We start from the raw sequence: 22,301 nt of genomic DNA on the forward strand, positions 1-22,301 counted from the left end.
TTCGGGAGATGTGCCGCCCACTTTTGCCAGCTGCCTGACACTGGACTGGCACTAATCTGCCCACTGCGCTTCGCTTTGTTTAATTTCGATACATTCAATTAGCATTTCAATGTTACATTTATTGCCACAAACGGTAACATTTCGATTGATAGAGCTCCGATACGGAATATGGGAGGATCTCGTACTGCCAGTCTATCAGATTCAGTTGGGGCTTAAAGCGCTTCAGAGGACCTGAAAAAGAAAATAATAGCAATAGGGTCAATATTTCTGGGATGTCATACAAGCCAATTTAGAGTTATGATTAGACTCGAATTGGATGGTATCTTGGCGATTCGAAGATAATATTAACAAAAACACCTACTTATTAAGGCATAGCGCTGCTCCTTCTGCAGCGCTTGATAGTCAACATTGGGTCCCGTGAGGTGCTGTGCCATCGATCCGTTGCCGACCAGCTCTGGCGTCCAGATCTCGTCCAGCGCCCTCTCCACCGTTTGCAGCAATGCCTTAAATTCACGCTGCAGTGCGGACGCCAGGGGATCCGCATCACCCGCACTGCCGAGGTACAGCAACGCTTTGCATGTGTCACGCACAGGCTGTTGCTGCTGGACTATCTTCGTGACGTGGTTGTGCAGCGCATCAATAAGCGCAATGTCTTCGAAGGGGTTGCCCGGCTTTAGGCTGAGCAGCTTGCGTTCGTGCTTGCGTCGATTTTTGCTTGAGCGGAATGTCTTGCTAAAAAGGAGGAACACAGCGAAAAAGTGAAACTCTGGTCGGGTGCAGTGAAGCATTCCTTGGCTTACCCGGTGCCTCGCGAGGTGCCGCTGTATCGCGATGAGTGCATACTAGTGGTGTCCGACATTAAGTCCACCTCCTCCAGGTCCACATCCGCATCGTTGTCCCCTTCACCATATTTGGCTTGTCTTTGCCGAATGTCCAACAGACGCTGCTTGTACACTAGGAAGAGCTGCAGGTCAGCGTTTAGTGAGTTTTGTAACTGATCACCATAGGACAGCAAGGCGGGGGCAATTTTATTTTCTAGAAATATTTTTTGTTAAGATCTACACCAAAAATCATCAAATAAAAACTCACTTAAATCATCTCCCTCCTCTAGACCCGCATCGTAAATAGCTCTGAGGTAAAGGTGACCCTCTAGCAACACTTCCAGCTGTCGGTCTCGATCCTTGCTGTGCTCCTTTACAAGCTCATAAGCTTCCATGTGCCGGCCCTGCTGTTGCAGCGGTCCCACCAACGACCGAGCCACCTGATCTAGGGGCTCGCCAAGCTTTTTGGCCAGCACCAGGACGCGTTGCCAATCTAGAGTGTGCTTGGCGCTAAGTAGTGCCTGCTGCAACTCACCGCCACGCTCGTACATGAGACTAGCGTTATCTAGCTTACTATTAGCCCTAAGGTGATCAGCATAGGCCACGTAGATGCTCTTTTGGAACTCAACGTGTTCCCGATAGCACACCAAGCCAGTTGTGTACAGACCATGCTTTCGGATAAAATTCAGAGCCTCCTCGTAATGTTCCTCTCCACAAGCAGCAAGATGTGAAAGAGCCGAGTCATACTTTTTAAGATGATCATCGATACGGAATTTGCAATAGTCCGTTGGCAAAGCTTTTAGTTCATTAAGATAGGGAAGGAACTCCTTGGGGTCCTTCTGAGACTTTTGCGCCACGAATAGGACTAGTCCAAAGTCGTATGTGCCTAAGGCTACATTATAAAGATCGTTGACGTCCACCAAGTAGAGCAAATATTTCAAAAGCTGATCTGCCAGAGCCGCATCTTTCTGTTTCTCACGCCAAATTAGCTGGAGAGCCTGTTCTAAACGACCTAACTTCACATATGCCGTGATCATAGGCAAACGGAAGCGCTCCACATGATCCATGCGTTCTACCAGCAGCTGGCATACGTATTCCACCTTCTGCTCCACTTTGTAGTCTGAAGGATATGTTTGTTTGGCAACATCATAGTTGCTGGAGTACATGCCCTTAGCAAAGTCCTCGTTCTGTAACTCACTTAAGAACAGGCAGAGCCACTGACTATCCTTAATCTCACGCAGGAAGACGTCCACAGAGGCTACGAACTGCTCCATATTGTGGTCGCAAATTATGTTTAGGTTAATGCGCTGCTTGCGCAACATTTGCATTGCCGCCTGATATTGCTTCCTTCCGAGCAGAGCACCCACCAATTCTAGAACAAGTACACGCGGACAAATGGCCTCTAAGTTACCGCGAGGTAGTTGCAAAACGACACGTGCCTGACTTGCCACTGCTGTTACCAGCTTGCCGCCGCGTTCAATGTTTCTGCTAGACACCTGGCGACGATCCTTGAGTCGAACAAAATGCAAAGCATTCAACTGTGTGTAGGCCAAATAATTTCCCACTACGCAGAAGGAAGTGACGTCCTCGGCAATGCGGTGGCCGTCCAAATGAAGCAGTTGCTGATTGCGAAGGGTGATAAGACCTCCTATTGAGAGGAATCAAACAAAATTTAACATTAGTTAAAAACATTAATTGTGATTAAAAAAGTGTAATGTACCTGTGGAATCGCTAGTGATGGTAAACCACTCAATCTGATCTGCCGCCTGAGACAACTGCACATGAGTTCGCTCCACCTTAAGGGTGTTGTCCGTCTTAAGAGACACCTCGTAGGTGTGCCCATTATTCACTGTTTGCACATAAAATTCATCCATGGCATTTGCTCCAATGGTTACAGCATTTACCAGCCCGCTAATCCGCACGGAGCTCTGTACTCGATAACAGAGCTCTCCTTGCTCATTGGTTTCATCCTCATCAGCCTCCTTGTTCAGCAGCAGAAGACGCGTGGATCCTCCTGAGCTGTGCGTAGCCAGAAGGTAATCGCAGGAAAAATAAGTGAGATTGGCTAATGGCAAACGGGAAAGCTCTTCATCCGGCATAAGAAGGCTAGCCTGTGGTTCCGTCCCGTTTAACTGCTGCATGGGGTCGTAAGAATACAGCCTGCGATCGCATGTGTACACACACAAACTGGTCTCGTACCAGGTGAATGCGTTTATATAGTTGTCCAATTGCAGTACGCGCTGGGACATTGGGGGTGGCACCACAGCCTTAGCGAAATCTGTGAGAAGTAGCCGCTTGCCATCGATGACCCCGACGACACCACTACGCTCGTATCGATCCACGGCAAAGGCCCATCGGTAGGCAAAGTGTTTACCGCTTTCCTTGAGAATGTGTAGCGTGTATTCGGCTCCAATGCGTGTGTCCCAGTGGAGCAGGGCCAACGGATCGGCTTGGTCAAAAATCAACACCTGCTTTAAGTACCAATGATAATTTCCTATTGTATAGAGGTATACCCTCTGCTCCTCCTTGGTGGCTGTCCTAATCGCCAGTATGTCCGAGTCCTCGCTCCATCGCAGCTGCACGACTGGTTCTTCTTGAATATCAAAGGGAAGCACTAACTCCCGATGCCTTAAGCCATTCTTTTCGAAAAGAGCAATGGTAGATTTGTTGGGGAACCTTTGCGGTAGGGCAATCCAATTGCCCGAAGGTCGCCAGACCACTACCTCCTTTAGATTGTCACTCTTCTCGGCTGTGTGATGGAGTTTTCCTTCTAAGTCGTAAACCTTGAACGTACGACGACCCAGCTGTGCAGACACATAAGAGATCACAAAGAAAGCTCCATCGCCGCGCCATGAAATATTAATATCCTGTTTGAGGCAAAGCAATTAGATTTTTCTACATAAAATTCAAAAAGATGAATGCTACTTGGTTAAGCTCTTTCCAGTCCTCGCCGATAGTAGTATCACTTCCAGTCTGCTTGGCAGCCTGTTTTCCTTCCGATCCGTGGAACTGCGTCTCTTTTTTACCCCATCCCACGTTAACGAACTCCTGATCGGGGGCTAGATCCGCGTCTAATGTCTGCTCGACGATAACGTCAAACGTGCTGGTCATCAGTACCACGTTGCGGGTGCGGGTAACAAAGGCCACCACTTCCTGGTTGGGTGACCAGGACATGCGCTCAATACCCACGTCGCAGTATGTTCCCTCGCTGGTATCTCCCGACTCAGGATTAATCAGGAGCACTTCACCTGCACCACTGGCCACGCATATTGCATTATCCAGCTGCAGAAACTCCACTCCTACAATGTCCGGCAAATCGGCGATGACTGTTGGTCGCGCGTCTAACGACTCTCGTACAGCGTAGATTTTGCTGTCGGCCACCACGAAATATATATCCGAGGCATCACCGTTTAACTCAGGCTGCAGGAGCAGTTGCCGGGGCTGAGCCACGGCATCCAGCTCCTTGCAATATTGCAGCTTCAGATTGCGCATATTTCGTAAAAATTGCACGTGTGGAACAGTGTGGCCAGAGCTTTAAATATCGTTGAAGATTTGATATATTATACTGAATATATCTTTAAAATACTTAAATGTAAAAAAAAATAAGCATTAAGAAGAATAAAAACTGAACAAGAAATCTTAAAATAAACTGGTTTAAATATTTCCGATAATCTTAAAATATTGAAACACATATATGGCTATAAAAGAGCCAGAAATTCAACCGCTGGTACGTAAGATTAATGGCATATTACAGTTTGGTCATACTCTGCACCACCTAAAGAAATTGAACAACACTAGCGCAAGATGGCCGCTCTGCTCTCGTGTGAATTTTTTGTTTAAATTAAAATCGCTCGTACTGTTTGTGCAATCGAATTAAAACCGAACGACATGCGTGGTATAAACTAAGGCGGATGCAAATGCCGATATGCATCAGGATCCATGGGAGAGGGCCGAAAACACGGAGAATAGAATCGAAAATTCCACAAAACCAGCAGCCAGGTGTCGGAGTGTGTGTACGTGAGAGTGCCCGTGCAAGTGTTTGTGTGTATTTATATTCCATATATCGGATCGGAACGGAAAGGTGGTGCAAATGTTTATAAATATAATATATTAAGATACACCTTATTATATATGCGTGATAATTCAAATGAAATGTGCATGTGGCTGATGGCTTGAAGCGCCAGCAAAGGCAGCGTAGCGAGCAGCAGCGTCGGCAGCGCAGCAACGTCGGATTGGAATGTTAACGGTGGAGGAGCAACAAAAACAACACGACAACAACAATAAAAACAAAGCGAAAAACAGACCCACAAATATAACAACTATAGCTAAAGATCCAGAAAAAAACAGCATTGAAAAACAGGTAAGCCATATGGTTTTTAGTGTAAAATTTTGGGACTACTACTTTTTGAGCCCCGTTTTTAAGGACTCCGCCCAACGCCCTTTTTGCAGCGTCGCGCTGTCTGCTTCCTTAATACACTTGTCGCTGTGTGAGTGTTGCGTATGTGTGTGTGTGGGTGTGAAGTGACGAAAGCTTGTGAAAAAAGGATACCGTAACTTGGCAAATAAAAAAGAGTAAAACAGTACCGAAATAAAGTCTCTGCAAATACCTTTTGCGCAAATCAAACAATGAAAAGCAAATATTGCATAAAACTTTGCCCGTCCATTATGATGATAATTATAAATGCAGATGAAATTCGCAGAAACAAAAACAAATACTCGTAAAAGCATACAGTGGGTACTTCATACATTAAAAATATATAATACAAAAGTAGGATTCAAAAAATAAAACTTATAATATGAGAAAGCTCAAAGTATATTAAATTAGAATTTCATTTCAAAACTATATATTATAAAAATATCTTTAAGTTGATCTTTTTCAATAAGGACTGTATTAGTATTGCCTATTTATGGGTCAACTTGCAGCTTCTTTATATTATTTGTATTTTAATGCTGTTGTCTGAGGTCAACTAGTTTGGCTTCGAAACGAAAGCAAAATCATAATAAAAAACACAAAAACTACGAATTTTGGTTCCAATCAAAGCGAATACGAAAACACGTTTTACAACTTTGCGGCGCGAATTTTGTTGTTGTTCTGGCGTTTTTTTTTTAATAACAAACTTATACACACATATGCATACCCACGAAGCTATATAAATATGTACATATATAGCCAACAATCGGGCCATGAATGACCGATGCGTACAACAAAAACGACAACCACAGTAGTAATTAAAGGCAATAACCGAAGCGTGGCGCATCGTAGTTTTTGTTATGGGTTTCCGTCCGTAGTAATGTTTTCTGTTTTTGTGGTTGCTGTTGTTAGTGTTGGTGTCTTTCGGTCAGTTTCTGCGTCGTCGGCAAAAATTTTCGTGCGCTGACGTCACACGTAGGCGCCTCAAAGCTCCCCCCACCACCACCCACTACTCTCGTACGTTCTCTGTATCCCGTTTGTTTGCTTGTTTGTGTATTGCAACATGCGTGGGCGTTATACTCGATCTGTAAATGTTTGTGTGTGCGAGAGAAGTTTTGTCTGTGTGAGGTCAGTGTTGCGTGAACTTTTCGCATTGGAATAATGAGTGACTAACTTTTGGCGCCCACTGTTCAATATTCCCTTTATTGCGCTTATTACGACTATCTATACCATTTTCACTTGCGCTAATTACGCTTTTGCATGACCACTGTACGCTGGACTGATTGGAATGCTAATTGGAATTTGCAATTTTAATTAGTCCGATTGGCAATAAAACATTATTCATGGGGCTGTGTTGGTTACTAGGGAATATAAAAAATATTTTTAAAAATTATTTTTAGACGTGCGCCCTAAATAATAGTTTTTATACATGTTTTTGCACAAAAGTATTGGGAAGAAATATATTAAAAATATAAATGTACTTCCTTTGACCCCTCAAAAATATAAATTTAATAAATATGTTATGTGTTAAAAGTATAGGAGACATTATTCAACTTATTGAACAACTGCCAAAATATCTCTTCTAAATCTTCACACTCAGCGAATTTCTTAAACTTAAAAATACTTATTGGGTTTAACAAAATGTGTGCCAAAAAAAAGACATTTTAATACTTTTGTTAAAGTATACCGCACAAGTTTTCCTTTCGTTGGCTATATAACTTTATCAGAAAAATCAGTCCAGAATTTAATCTTACAAACAGAGGAAATATGGAACAGGGTTTATCTGGGGACACTTGGCAGAAATATGTATTTTATCTGGAACAGTTGATAAATGTATTTGAAATTCTTTAAATTATTTCTGCTCTCGCTTTATTGCCTCGCGCAAAATTTCTTTACATATTTGAGTTTATTTTCCCGTTTGTTTATTTATGCTGGTTTGCGGGTATTTTTAGCACATATCCCTTGCTTTGATCTACTTGCTATATGGGATTTGCGAGGCGAATTCGCTGGGAGAACTGGTGACGTCAGAAATATCTCTTGCTGGTTTTCTCTAGGCACAGTTTCGACTTCACTTTGATGCTAATTGCTTTGCAAATATGCAAAAAATGCCAAAGAGAAAAATTTGCAGAAAATCACGAACTGTGCAACTGCAACTGCAAACGCTGGATGCAAAAAGAAACAATAAACATTTTGATGTCTACATTTTTGCAAACAACTGATTCGACAGCGGGCAACAAATTGCCTGGAAACGGAGACGAAAAGTAAACATGCAAAAGTAAAACTATTTGCCATACAAGCAGTGGAGGAAAAACAGTGAAAGAGGGGGAAATGGAGCCCAATAATGGGGGAATTAATTAACATGGCCAACGGCGGCAATTAGACCAAATAAACGAAACAGAAAGGAAATCGATCCAAGCCACAAAGCTCCAATGTTACTGGATGTGTGTTTTTGAAACTCAGATCGCATTCGGCATGAAGCTCCGATATCACAGAGTGCACTGCAGATTGTTTTTAAAGTTAATAGAGAAATAAACCAATCACTAATTAAGTTAAAGATTCAAACAGCAATCAAAACACATGGGATTAAAAAATGCATAATATTTTTAAATATCCTATTAGTAATATTACTGCCTATAAATACGTTCTGAGTGAGGTTCCCTCGAACGTAATAAATTATTATTGCTTATAATCATTTGTAAACGTTTGATTAGATAAAATATTTTTAATTTAGTTTTTCTGTGTAAAAATTTGCGACCGCAGGCTGACTTACTTTTGGCCAGGCCAAAAGCGAGACCGCAGTAGAAACTTGAAAAACCAAAATTGGCCTAATGAGTTGGGCAACGCATGTTTTGATTTTATTTACACTGCCTAGGAGCTTTGAAAAGGCAAAAGCCGCCTCGGTGGACAAATAGTGCAGCAGGTGGGCGATCGCATGCGAGAGACTGGTCTTTATCGCATGCGATATGGCCGATAAAGAGAAGAAGCCGGCTCACAAACACGAAGAAAATCAAAGCTTGGCAAGAGCTCTCCCTCTCTCGAGCTGTGAGGTGTTTTTTTTTATTCAATTTATCGTGACTCAGTCTCCGCGGTAACTTCGTGCAGCGGTTTTCAGTTGAAAACTTGCAGTCAAGGCGCGCGGTCGCGTTTAAATTAAAAAAATACAATAAATAAAATAATAATAAAACCGCTCGCCACGCATGCGCAGTTCATCATCGCGTGTGTGTGAATTGGCCAACGATTCAATCGATTGCAATTGGCTTTTTGCAATACATAATAACAATAAATTATGACGGTATGCAAAGTGGCCTTTTGATAATCCGTTTAGTGCTATACAAAAGGAAGACGATCGTGTGATGTAACGGCGCGAATTCGAATTGTTGATATCGCTATTGTAATAATTAATTATACAAGCGCGAATCATATTTTTGCTTTTTTCTGGCATTCGGAGGGCGCCTCAAGGAAGTGATTAATGCAAATTTTTATTGAACAAAGTGCGATGAAAGTGAAACAAAAAGCGGAGAGAGATGAGCTTCCTTTTTAGCTCCCAATTGATGAATTCGCGTTTTAATATCTTTTCATATATATCTTTGAGATTTCGCTTAGGTGGCGCAATGACCTTTGTATGCTTGGTTTTTGATTTGTTTGCCATGTTGGGGATGTCCGCTTAATTATGGGTTTGGGTCAGATGAATCGGGCATTAGTAGCAATCAATGTTTAAGTGTGTCCGTGGTTAATACGGTGTTGCTCAAGGCATGCACAGACAAAATTGAAGTTTTTTTTTTGGGTTTTACTGGTTAAAATTTGGTTTTTTTTAAGATTATTTAGCTGTTATCATATTCATCCAACTTTTTAGCGACTTAAAGGTTCATTTTGGAAATGTTGGAATTTAATTAACTACCTTTCTAAAACCATACGAAGACAAGGTGGCTAAATACCACATTTTAAATTAAATTTTTTCGCCAAATCATGTAATTTTTTCGTGTGCAACTGATGAAGACGATCGCCTCGCTGCATATTTGATTGTTTGAAAGTCTTGAATGAAAGTGCCTTGGCAGCATGTTAACTCCTCTCCACTCTCCTCCTCCTCAGCGATTGGCAGTGTTTTTTCCCCCCCCCAAGCCAACTTCAATCACAAGAGTGCTAATTGTTTTCTCAGGTATCCGTGGATTGAATTCCCCCAGCCCCAGGAGGTTACTTGCCATTACTGCAATTTCTTCGCTTATTCTTCCATTCTGCCCGCTCTCTAACTGCACATTTTAATCCGATCCCAGATGCAGCTACAGACCGCGGCTGATCCCGAAATTGCATGAATCACTCGGCTTAAACCCTCTGCTGCACAATCGATTTGCACGCTAATTTTGGCGACGTGCAGACATTCGACTTTGACAAAATAAAAACCGGAAAAAAAGACAGCAAATACAGAAAAAATAAAACATTGTAGGCTGGCGTGTCGAGGCATTTTCAATTTTCCAGCGCATTAGTCATCGCCGCTCTAATCGGCCAAAAAGAAAAACCGGAGCCTTAAACTGTAACTAGTTTTCGCCAACGCTCTCTGAATGGGTAACTAATCCGACAAACGTCATCCTGAGCAAGTCGGAGTCCAAGTCTTGGCTGAAATTTGTATTTCCAAGCTGGCTGGACCAAGTGAAAGTGGACAAAAAAAAAAAAAAAGAAGTACGAAAAATAGAGAAACAACTTAAACTTCAACTGCAGACGCGTGAAACAATTTTTTATGTTTTTCTTGGCTCTGTACACGGCTTTTATGTGTTTTCCATCCACTTATTCAATTTGCCATTCACTGCACACAACTGAAGACGAGCTTAACCCTCCAATTGGCCAAAGATGTGCCCGCCTGCCCCTCTACACCCACTTCCACTCTAAACAATCCAAAGCCAATGGCGCATTTCATTTTTCATTCCTCGACTCGGACTCGGACTCTCTTCATTTTCTTTTAATGCGTGCCTGGCACGTTAAAATAATTGTAAAAATTAAATTATTAATTAAGCCCCCCGGGAATGGTCAGAAATAATAGTAAATGCTAAATGCTCTTTGTCTCTAGTTACATGGCTATCAATTTGGGGTTTTTCAGCTCTTCTGGCCATGTTATAGTTACCGTTTTGGGACAGGGTATCGAGAAACTTTCACTGGCGGCTGGCCAAAATGATATATGCAACAGGTACTGCCGCCGGCCATCAAACCGATCCGAAACGCCGCATAAGACACGCCCATTCCGAGGATATCCGGACCAGCTAGCTTACGCATTTCAGCCAGGCCCAAAAAATAAAAAAAAACAAAAACGTGGCCCATTGTCTTTAGCTCTTCTGTTTTGACTCTTTTTGGGCTTTTCACTTCGCTTATTGCCCACTTTGTTTCAGTCAACGTCTTAGATTTTTGGTCTTTTATTTTGATTTGACTTTGTGGCTTTTGCTTTTCATTTTGCATTTCGTCAACGTCGACAGACAGAAACTCGTTGTGTCATACATAATTCTGTGTTATTGTTTTATTTAATTAGTTTTTTGTGTGTCTTTTTGGGTGCTCTTCTTCTTTAGCCAACCGAACGCTTTTCCCATTCGGCAACACTTTTCGTGCGGAGAATTTCATTTGGCCCCGGTTCCTTTGTGGGTCATGATAAGCAATCACTTTCCACGTGCCCAATTCTGGCTCATTTGCATAGTTAATTGTGGGTTGACATTTACCCAGGAAAGTTCTCAAATCCGCCGAAGAAAGTGAAGATGCAGTGAGAGTTTTCTTTTGCCGAATTGCAAATGAAAATAATAAAACTTTGGATTTCTTAAGATATAGTTTCTTTTTATATAAAAGTTTACTTGGCTAACTATCAAATCTCCTCCTTCATCTGAATATAAAGCTATACATTTTCCGAGTAATTAACAACCCTATCTTGCTTACAACTATATCACATTATCGGTGCACATATATCTCTTTCGCTCCACCAACTTTCCCAACATTTGCCACCTGTCTAGGGATAGACAATAGCTCTCTCTGCTAACTGCTCAGTCGACGTCGACTGCGCGGTTCCCACGCCCAAATTATTTGCACAATATATAGCCAGAGCTCCAGTAAATTCCAATTCAATTCAGGCAACTGCCTTGGTTCGTGTTTTCCCAACCCAGAGAAAGAAGGCAGGCAGGCAGGCAGAGAAACAACGTCATGCCATGGCGGCAACTGATTTTGGCCCAAACCAGCGTTTTCAGCTGTTTGTGGAGCACTCAAAGCCATTGTCGACTATTTCCAGTAAGCCGCTGACAAACCGTTAATGTGGCGAATTGACTTGCTTGAGGAATGCCAAAAACTAGAAAGAAACAGAAAAAAAAACATAAACTATGGATGCCAAAGAGTTGTTATTATTTACTGGAGTACCATGATTTCCTTCCAATGAAGTTAATTTCTGCAGCTACCTCTGTTTTTCTATCTCTCTAGCCTTGGCTTTTATTCCATTTGTCTTTTGTTTTTTTTGCAGTTTGAATTTTCTCTTTAGAAATTTCCCATTTGCGCTTTTTTTTTTTGCTCGCTATTATTTGCCCCGGTCGCTTCACTATTGATTCCGCCCAGCTGTCCATTGTGGCTACGTCGATGCTGGCCGATACCAAATCGAGGCGCTTACAGAACCTTAATTAGTATTATTACCAACGAAAACAATTTGCCGGGCTTTGTCCACTACAGACTGGGCATTAGCCTCGATTTTAGTTCTACGACATGCAGGGATGGGTTCTTTTTTGCTATTTGTACTATCTGCTACTGTGCAGTAACAATGGCATCCATCAGAACCATCTCCTATTTGCACTAATAGAGAAACTATATTGAAATTGGAAGTTAGGTAGACGGTAATTTGAAAGTCTGTCACAAAAATTTGGGTTCTTTTAATTATTCTATAAAGGGGAAAACTCGAACTATACTCTTAAGAACTTGCCTTATTGAGTTGAAAGAAATCTTTTCTTTTAAGAAATCAAATTTAAGCCAAAGGTATTGCGCCATCAAGATCAGATCTTAGGTTAGAGCAATAGAAAAATAATCTAAAGGTGAACTGCCACTGAAAGTGAACGCAATGCGGGAACAACATGGTGACAACAATTAAGATAACCTGCGATGGCGTCTTCATCCAATCCAACTCGTACCTTATGCCCTCGCCTGCTCCACGTGGAGAAGGTGCAGCTGGATCGTCATCCTCAGATCGGGCACTGAAATCTGCGTCTTCATCTCCTTCCAATTCGAACAACGAAAGTGACAATTCGCAGACGAGCAGTGGCAGTCAGACGGCGTCCAGTACCAGCAAGCGATCAAATCGTTCGGTGGGCCGTAGTCATCGAGGATCGGGAACGCAGGACACAAGGCGACGTTATTATTTTGGAAGCAAGGACATCTACTGGTGCAAGCAGAGTCGGGAGGCTTCGGGAGCGGGAACACTCTCGGGATCGGGATTATCGCGAAGCGCCAGCACTGTCACCCACAAGGAGGCGGCTACTCACGCCACCCACAGTGGTGGACAGGTTATCTCCCGGGCTCGTCGCAAGCCCATACTCCTTTGCAGTAGCCTGAGCGCTGCTTATGCCCCACCTCGCCGGCGGGAGTTTTACTTTTGCGACAAATATGCGCCAAATCCTGGAAGGAGTACACCTACAATACCCCCATCATCCTCGTCATCTGCCAAACACGAATCCTCCCCGCCCATTGACGCACGTCTGCTAAACTTCCTGCGTTGTGCCCATCGGAAGTTCCAGGCGACCAAAACCAAAACGGAGTTCCAACAAACCAAAGACAGATCCTTGGGAAATTCCCGTGAAAGGACAAAGAAAATCGGACAGCAGACCTCACGTTCACTGCCGCCCATTGCCAGCTCGGAGGAGTGGTTCGGTTAGTACTTAACAAGATTAGAAAAACTTTAATATTTCTTTCAGTTTAAAGAACTTAGATAAAGTGTTTTGAAATATGTTCTTTGCAAAACCCTACAAATTCAACGACTCAGCCCTGCTCCAAATTTTTGTGGCTGGTGTTGCAAGCAATCTGTAGATTGAGTTACAAGCCACTTCAAGCGTCCAAATTCTCATTCCGCTCGCTGACATTGAGCTGGGGTATTGAATTATGGTCTAACCGTTGGGCAATAACTGACCAAAAGACCAAAGCTCCTCCAGCGGTGTCCCGTTGCGGCTGCATAAAGACCCAAAGAGATTTATAGAAGGAGAAGGGATCTACGGCCACCCCAAAACTCTGCCTTCTCAGGGTCAACCACATGAGGCAGCTAACCGTGTAATTAGCAGATACATGTACCTCTGTTTTTGCACAGGTGTAGTCTTCTACCCAATGTCTGCCACTTGGCTTCCTTCTTCCTGCTTGCGGTTTTCCTGCTGCTCATCGCCTATCATGCGATATGCAAATTTCTGAACACCGGCGAAAAACCATCACACGCCATTCATGAGCGCCTCGCGTTCCATTCATGGCTTTTTCCCTCCCCATTTTTCCCTTACGTTTTAGACCAAAACCCAGCGACTGACTGACTGACTGACTAAGGTTACCTTTCTTTTGGCCTGCACTTTCCAACTGTTTGGTGGCAACACAATGGCCCAGGAACCACCGGCAACTGTTGACTGAGTTTGTGCAGGAATGATTGTCTGCTGTGTGTATATTTACCTGTCGTTACAGTCCCCCTTCGCCACTGAACAAAAAAGAGTGTGAGAATGTCGGAAACCTGGTCCCCTTCGTCCCAATGGTTGCTCTATATATATGTATTTGTTTATGTTAATACTGCGCCGTGGGGTAGTGCAATTATTCACAGAAATTGGCGAGGCACAGGTGAAAAAACATAGCACCTTGTAATTTATATACTGCATTCTCGTTTTGGGGTATTTCAAGTCGAAAATATAAATTAATTCAAGGCAGAAGATTGTTGTGATGATAATATTTATAACTGTAGATTCTATTGTACAGTCATAGGATTTTAGACGTAGATTAGTATCCTGCCACATAAAAAGAGGTGATTATAAAAGCCAACGGATAAGATTGTTATAAAGTAATATTTTTAGAAGTGTTTGGCGATATCAACAAATTTGGCGAATATTTATTATTTATTTCCTTATTCATAATGAGTGTTATAAACAAAAGCTTAGTTAAGGAAGCATCCCTGGAAGAGTATTTATGACTACGGTTTCAACAACTTGAATGTTCCGTTGTTATTTTTGTGGAGTGCGTTTTGCGTGTGTGTGTGTTGTGCACTAACTTAAACAATAAGGAAGCTATACAAAAGATTCCCATGTACATACATACGTACTTGTTAGCTTTATAGGTGTTGAACTGTTTTCTCCCAATCTTCTGCTCACTCATATACAATTTCATCCTAAGTCTCGGAGCCCAAGGGTAGAATCGCTGGGCTGTCAGCCGGAGCTAAAACTGTTGGCAGACAGACAGAGCTTTCATTAGCTAGCTGGGCTTTTCAAGGGGATTTAATAAAATAGTTGGGTATTAACTACTATAGTTGCAACGAGGGTCTTTAGCTTTCAACGGTGGAATTAGTGAAAAGAGAATAAATCCATTAGAGAAGAAAAAGAGTGCAGCCCAACAAGCTGTTTCGTTTAATTTTCTGAATCAGATTAAATGGAGCTAGTACTCGGGGCAAATATCTTTGACCCATGAAAAGTTTTAATTTATATTTATATTTAATCATTTGTTGGCTGAGAAGGAAATGCCTTTTTTCATTTGGAATCGTTCCACAGTGCATTTTTGTTGCTTTGGCTAATTAGTATTACCTCATCGAGTCAGTCGGATTACTGCGCATTTCATTTGACTTTTGCTCAACACCCACAGCCAGTCGACAGTGCATTGCAAAAGTATATTTACCCGCACGATATGTGCGTTGAACTGTCATTTGCCAATGAATCATTCAATTTTATTGTTTGCACTTTTATTTTGGCAAACCTTTGGAATCGCTTTTTGCACTCATGTCCGGCAGATCCATGTCGTTAATTTTAAATTTGTGCATTTTTTATGATTATTATTTTTTGAATATTTAAACAAAACACAAATACGAGTATACATGTTCATCACTGCCCGGCATTGTTGTGTTTATTCATTTGTTAGCTGTTGATTTATATTTGAGGAGCGTGTCTGCCTCCTCTACCTTCTCGCCTTTTAATTTACCTTTTTGTTTACGAATTCCGAAGGTAGTTTATGTCCGACTCGCTCTCTTCTACAATTCTTTGCCAAATATAACTAAAACACTTCAGGCTTATTAATTATTTGTGGTGTTTTGCAAGATCAGCAATGTTTTTCTGTTCATTATTTACACTCTGGTATTCGTCTTGCCATAGCATGTGTGGCAACACCTGTCGATAGGTTGGAGGTATATACCCATAGCTACCTAGCACGCACATGCAAAGTTGTTGATGTAAACATCGACAGGTGCGGGGGTACTATATAGTAATTGGCCTGTCACCGGCGTTGACTAATCAAAGGCTCCGGAGTCACTCCCGGCGATGACAGCTCGAGTGGGCATTGGCTTTACATAAGATTATTGCCGGCACTTTATTGTCAATACTTTGTACTTCTACTCTTGCGGAGGAGGGTATTGTAAATGTGGTAAAGCCGTTAAGTTACTACTAACTTACAGCTTAAAATTTTTAATATTATAAAATAGGTTGTATTGCTTAAATTTATCTGCTTTTAAAGAGTATACAAAAACGTCGGCTTACCATAGCTTGTCTTCCCGTAATTACTATTACTATTTATATCTTCCTCTGACTCACCCTCTGTGGAGTGTGGGATCAGAATGGCTCTGTTCCATCATTATCCGTAAGTATGATTCTTTAGGAGTCAGTAGGGAGACTGGAGAATCAAAAGTCCTTGGACCTGAGAGTGTGAATAAAAAAAATTAAAATTATCGTTTCACAGTGAGTAATGTGCAGAGAAAAAAAACATTTTTAAATCATTAAAAAAAATGATAGCTCTCACAATTTGCGACTTAAAAATATTTGTTTTTAAAAACTCATAAAATTACCATTTGTTCAGCGAAATTTTTACTTTAAGTATCCCTAAATTGTTTATGAGCTACAAAATCTTTTGTTTCATTGGATTTTTCAAAATGTCAAGACTTAATTGCTAGTAATGCTAGTTGTCAAGCATATAGTATTCTTATTTCTTGTTCAATGACTCAAATTTTGAATGACAAAAAAAAGTTTTTTCTTAGTGCAAACTTATGCAAAAGCCCATTTTCGATTTATCTTTCACGGAGCAGCGCTAAATTTCACGTTGTGGTCGAACAATTGAAACAATAAGCGGCGAGTACACAAATATAAAGACTATTGTCTGAGGGAGTGACTTCAAAGCTCTCCGACTGCGACTCCGGCGAACAGGAAGCCGCTGACGAATAGCGATGACTATGAGTGTAGTTGGCCGAGTGCAATTCCTGAACGGATTCTCGCATTCGAACAGTCATGCTAAACCAATTTAGACCGATAACCAAAACATCGGGTCGACGGGGTCTGCTGCGAATGGCGGATGTGACTTCAAATAATTTACGGACAAGGTCTTGGGCTTCGAGAGCGGTAAACTGACCTGCGCGTGCCTTCTCCTTCGCTGGCAACGACCAACCAACCTGTCGCTATTTAAACAATGCCCACGCCTCGACTTCACTCACTCCCACGATAAGTTCACGTCCCAGAATGAGAATTTAATATGCAAAAAGCGTTTCCGCCAAGCGAGCGAGATTCGCTAATGAAATTTGCATAAAATTAAGAAATTAAGCGGCTAGCAGAGGCATCACTGCCTAAAACAGCACAATTACAAGTAATGGAAATTGGAGTGGGAACAGGGGGAAAAACGGTTCGCAGAACATCTAACGCTTTGGGGATTGGCTTAAAACACTTGGAATAATTTTACACTTAATGGAAAATACATTATTGTTAAGGCTTTTGCCCGCTTAAAAAAGTATTTAATGAAGTAAAATTTTCTTAAAAACATGTTCTTTGTGAACACTCCTTGTTCTTCATGATTTTTCTCCATGTGTAGACTTCTGTGGGATGTTATATAGCGATATAAATCTGACTCATCCCGAAACCAAAATCGTGTCCAGGGAAACAGTAGTCCAAACCCAAAAAGTGCGCAATAAACTGGGTTTAATTATGCCCGTCACATGCAAATGTTTTACATTTGGCGGGTGAATTCACTCGGTTCAACCGATTAACATGCCAATTGTGTCCATTTGAGTCACACAGTGTGGAGTGTTGAGTGTGTTGACCAACAATTATCATTGCGCATCCCAAAGTCGCTTATGCAATCGCAGCTATTTGTGAACTGACTTGACTGATTAAATAAACGTGCGTTTGGCCTCTAACTGATCACGAGAGAAGCTTGGGCTATCCGGAAAGTCAAGCTCGATCTGTCAATGTGTTCAGCTATATCAGGGAATCAGATATGCGAGCTGAAAAATGTTTATATTGATATCTTGAAAAGTGAAGTGAGGGAAAAATTTCAAAAATTGCGTTTGCTCTTTTAACTGATATGATTGCAATGTCAGATATTATATATTAGATAAAATTTAAAATTTATTTTATAATGATAAAATTCCTGAATTTCAAATCTGTCACATTGTGTCAAAAATGTAAGAAAATCTTTACAGAGTTTTAATCATTCCGCTTACCTATGTGTTGATGAATGGGGTTTCGATTACTCTATCCAATCTATTGGATAATTGTGTGGGAGCCATAAAATAAGTTATATATTTGACCAGTTGATTGTCAAGGAAATAAATAATATAATTAATGTAGATAACATTGTCAATATGTGCGGAGGTGTGATAAGATTAGATGCTTTTGCCTTCATTATATCAGCAAATAACAACATCATACAAACAATAATTTTCGGATTCATTTTGCTATTTGCAGACGAAGAAGCCCTAACCAAGGAAAAGAGCCAGGAGAAGGTTCAAAAGTCCAAGCAAAAGATTCAGGAGGAGGACGATAAGGAGAAAGAACCCCTCTCGAGGAAGGCGTCCGGTGAGGGTGATCTAATCACCGTTGAGATCAAACAGGGACCGCTGAGGAAGCAGACGGCAACCACGACGATCGGCACGGCTATGAATAGCCACGCGACCGCCACGCAAAACGGACAAACCACGGTCGTCGGACACCATCGCGGATTCTCGCAGCCCTCGGTGACGGTGGCCGCAACAGCGGCGACGGGCAGTACAGCCGGCGATCCATGGTTCCTCCAGACCACCGGCCACCAGATGCCGCCAACAGCTCCGTTGCGGCATAACAAGCGTCCTGCCCCCCAACCCAATACGGTTTTGGGAGCAGGAGCCACTGGCACAACATCTGGATCGGCAGTTGGGGCGGTGCTTCTCCATCAGCAGCAGCTTAGCCAGTCCCAGCCGCACATTGTGCCGCCAAGCATACCGCCGCACCATCACCACCATCGCGAGAACAATGTGGTACGTGTGCCAAACTGTAATCATATTTATTAAATTGCTCTACTGACATTGCTCTTCTTTATAGCATCCCAGCCAGGCGGGCGCGGCAGCCGCATTGCATTTGTCATCGCATGCTCTTAATAGTCATAATTTAATCAGCAGCGCCAGCAATCATTCGCCCAAGTCCCCCAGCCAGACGCAACAGCAGCAACAGACAACGAGCCAACAGCAGCAGCAACAACAGGCGTCACACAATATATTGTCAACGTTTGCTCCTGCTCCCACTGTTGCCTCCGTTGGTCAGCCGGCGGGATCGCAGACGGTGGCCGGTACGGCTGCAGCAGTGGCTGCCGTTGCTCAGCAGCAACAACAGCAACACCTTCAGCTGCTGGCCAACTGTGCGCCTGGTGGAGCGGGGCTGATGTCCTCCTCACTGAATGCTGCCCAAATGGCCTTGCACGGCACCGAGCGTGCGCTGCCGCCAAAGAGTCTGGCGCTCACTGGAAGCCAGCACGGCAGCAATATGCTGCTGCACACAGCCACCCAACCAACACAGGCATCCCAGCCGGCGGCGGTGGTCGGTGTTAGTGGCAGCGGGTCGACGGGCATGTCCACCTCGCTGCACAGCTTCGACATCAATGGGGGCGCTGCTACCAGTGGGGTGAATGCGACCAGTGCGTGGTCCAGCGGATCCACCACGGCCATGAACCACGCCTCCCTCTCGCCCACAGCGATGGCACCGCAACAAGGTCGTTCCAGATGTGAGGTCAAATTAAACGCAATGCCGTGAGTTGACAATTAATATATAAAACATTTAAGAATATAGTAATCGTAATCGTCGTCTTCTGCTCCTTAGATGGTTCCATGGCAGCATAACACGGGATGAGGCAGAGCATCTGCTGCAGCCCCGTGAGGACGGATTGTTCCTGGTGCGCGAGTCCACCAATTTCCCCGGCGACTACACTCTCTGTGTTTGTTTCCAGTCCAAGGTGGAACACTACCGGGTTAAGTACCTGGAGAACAAGCTAACCATCGACGACGAGGAGTATTTCGAGAATTTGGGTCAGCTAGTGGCGGTAAGTCATGAAAGAAACATTGCTAAGATAACTTACTAAACCATCTCATCCTTTTAGCACTACGAAGCGGATGCGGATGGGCTTTGCACTCAGCTCATCAAGTGCTTGCCCAAGCTGGGCAAACAAGAGTTCTGCATTAACTCCAAAGATTTTGTGGACAAAGGCTGGGTGATCCCTGAGGCGGAGCTGCAGCTGCGCGAGAGCATTGGCAAGGGCGAGTTTGGGGACGTGATGCTGGGCATATTACGCAACGAGAAGGTGGCCGTTAAGATGCTGAAGGATGAGGGTGCCGTGCAAAAGTTTCTGGCCGAGGCCTCGGTCATGACGTAAGTTATCCTACAAATTGTTAATTTGCCTTTCTATATCTAAACTCATTTTTCAGCACTCTGGAGCACGACAATTTGGTAAAGTTTATCGGCCTGGTATTCACCAGCAAGCATCTGTATCTGGTTACGGAGTACATGAGCAAGGGATCACTGGTTGATTACCTGCGATCACGCGGACGACAGCACATAACCAAAAAGGATCAAATCATTTTTGCCTAGTAAGCTGTCTACTATAATACCATTGAAAATCCATTTTAACCAACCTTCTCATTCAGCGACACTGCCTCTGGTATGGAGTATCTGGAAGCCAAAAAGGTTGTGCATCGCGATTTGGCGGCTCGCAATGTCCTCATCTCGGAGGACTGTGTCGCCAAAGTATCGGATTTCGGTTTGGCCCGCGAGGAATGCTATAATCTTGACGTTGGCAAGCTGCCCATCAAATGGACGGCTCCCGAGGCTCTTAAAAATGGGGTGAGTTCAAATGATTGAGTACAAAACTGTTGCACATAACAACTAATGTCCTTTGTCCTTATCCATTTAGCGCTTTTCCAACAAATCAGACATGTGGAGCTTTGGCATACTGCTATGGGAAATCTACTCCTTTGGTCGCGTGCCTTATCCACGAATTGTAAGTACAGATATCTCATCCCTTAAATTGATACGTGACTAACCGCATTTCTTGTCCAATACAGCCATTAGCCGATGTGGTAAAGCACGTTGAGGTGGGCTATAAAATGGAAGCGCCGGAAGGCTGTCCACCAGAGATCTATGAAATGATGCGCCAGGCCTGGGACTTAAATCCGGCCAAGCGGCCCACTTTCGCGGAGCTCAAGGTTAAATTGCAGTTGCTGAACAACGCTACGGCGTGAGGAGACACTGAGATATGGACGCCAGGGCGATAAGGAAGAACTAAAGAGGATTGTTCAGACCAGCTGTCATCAAAGCCAAGAGCAGAGCCAATCCCTGCCAGATCCAAAGCTGAAACTGACATGACACCGACACTGAACGCAACAATTTTTCGTACGATTATATACATACATGAATATATAACTACTTTACAACAATTTATTTACATATATAATTTATGGAGTAAGTTTTGTAAGCCTAAGCGAAGGAACCCAACACAATCAAGCAATGTTAGTGAGTTGCGCCAGCTTCCGACATATAATTAATTGATAACCAATCGAACGGACTACAAGAGGAGGAGGAAAAGGAGCTACGTAGCCTACCTACTACTACCTTTAAATACCACAATATTATGTTATGTGTAAACTGTAACTGTAGCTATTTATTAGTTAACTCCTTGGTTCGGACTCGGACTCTACTATAACATTTATCTTCTGGATTCGTAACCACGTCTGTATCTTTATGTTATAGAATACGCATACATATGAGCGCCTCCTTTCTTTTGGGGGAGCCTATCTAAAGCAATTGTTTATATAATGTTTCCCTTAAAAATCGTAGAAGTTCACGTCAAATTTTATTCGAGTTCCGTACTCTTTCTGTTAACCATTTCTGTTTGTAGCACAAAACTGAGGGATGACCACAAAGAACTTGTCCAACAAGTTGTTGGAACAATCACGCTGAGAATTAGTTAAATTTAGTTACATTTATTTGTATTAAAAATATAAAAAGAAAATGAGCAAGCGAAACATAAGCAAAAAAAATGAACGAAGGCGGCTGCGGCCGCGTGTCCTTAAACTCAAAGATATAAAAAAAGTAAAGAGAAAAAAACACTTGTGAAAATATGCATTACATTAAAACTTCTACATACAATACAATAAACATTAACTACGTATTTAGCATATGAATCGATTAATAATATTATACAAATATAAATTATTACACGCAAAGTTCGTGGATTTGTTCATTATTCGGTCCATTCTTCTTAACAAGGAATCTCCTTCTCTGTACCCTGTACTCTGTACTCTAATCGAACCGATGCAGCAGCGGAAAGGCAAAGGAAAATTGTAATTTATTTTTTAAAATACCCCGTAATTTACTTAATACCTAATGCTTATTTTAGTGTTCACCTAAGAAACTTGTACATTTATGCCTTTTAATTTCCGGTCAAGCGGCAGCCACTTTGCTTTAACACTTAATTTTAGTATATTTTATGTAAAACACACCTAATACACCAACACACACATCCCCTCACACAAATACACTCGTCCCCACATGACTTACATTTAATTAATTTTAAAGTTATTATTTTTTTAAAACACACATCAATCAATAATGTAACAGAAAGTT

The 22,301-nt window shown here is 42.5% G+C and overlaps 2 protein-coding genes across 3 annotated transcripts; one reads left to right on the forward strand and one right to left on the reverse strand.

The window, feature by feature from the left end:
* Positions 1-98: 98 nt before the first annotated feature.
* Positions 99-4,347, reverse strand: LOC108116472 (putative elongator complex protein 1). The gene is made up of 6 exons (XM_017228403.2): positions 3,747-4,347; positions 2,542-3,688; positions 1,090-2,469; positions 801-1,035; positions 362-732; positions 99-231 (listed from the first exon to the last, which is right to left on the reverse strand). The coding sequence occupies exons 1-6, from the start codon at positions 4,311-4,313 to the stop codon at positions 119-121; spliced, it is 3,813 nt and encodes a 1,270-aa protein (XP_017083892.2). The 5' UTR covers positions 4,314-4,347; the 3' UTR covers positions 99-118.
* A 257-nt stretch (positions 4,348-4,604) lies between these two features.
* On the forward strand, positions 4,605-21,901 carry LOC108116383 (tyrosine-protein kinase CSK). Of its 2 annotated transcripts, XM_017228239.2 has the most exons (10): positions 8,353-8,524; positions 12,194-13,101; positions 18,120-18,667; positions 18,732-19,432; positions 19,503-19,722; positions 19,780-20,048; positions 20,105-20,266; positions 20,324-20,519; positions 20,590-20,676; positions 20,741-21,901. In XM_017228239.2, exons 2-10 carry the CDS (start codon positions 12,309-12,311, stop codon positions 20,915-20,917), a joined length of 3,153 nt encoding a protein of 1,050 aa, XP_017083728.2. In that variant the 5' UTR covers positions 8,353-8,524; positions 12,194-12,308; the 3' UTR covers positions 20,918-21,901. The 2 variants fall into 2 exon arrangements, with proteins under 2 accessions (XP_017083729.2, XP_017083728.2); XM_017228240.2 differs by lacking the exons at positions 8,353-8,524; positions 12,194-13,101 and adding an exon at positions 4,605-5,181.
* The last annotated feature ends 400 nt before the right edge of the window (positions 21,902-22,301 follow it).

Source organism: Drosophila eugracilis, unplaced genomic scaffold (genome assembly GCF_018153835.1).
Source record: "Drosophila eugracilis isolate 14026-0451.02 unplaced genomic scaffold, ASM1815383v1 contig_367, whole genome shotgun sequence".
NCBI classification, from domain to species: Eukaryota; Metazoa; Arthropoda; class Insecta; order Diptera; family Drosophilidae; genus Drosophila; species Drosophila eugracilis.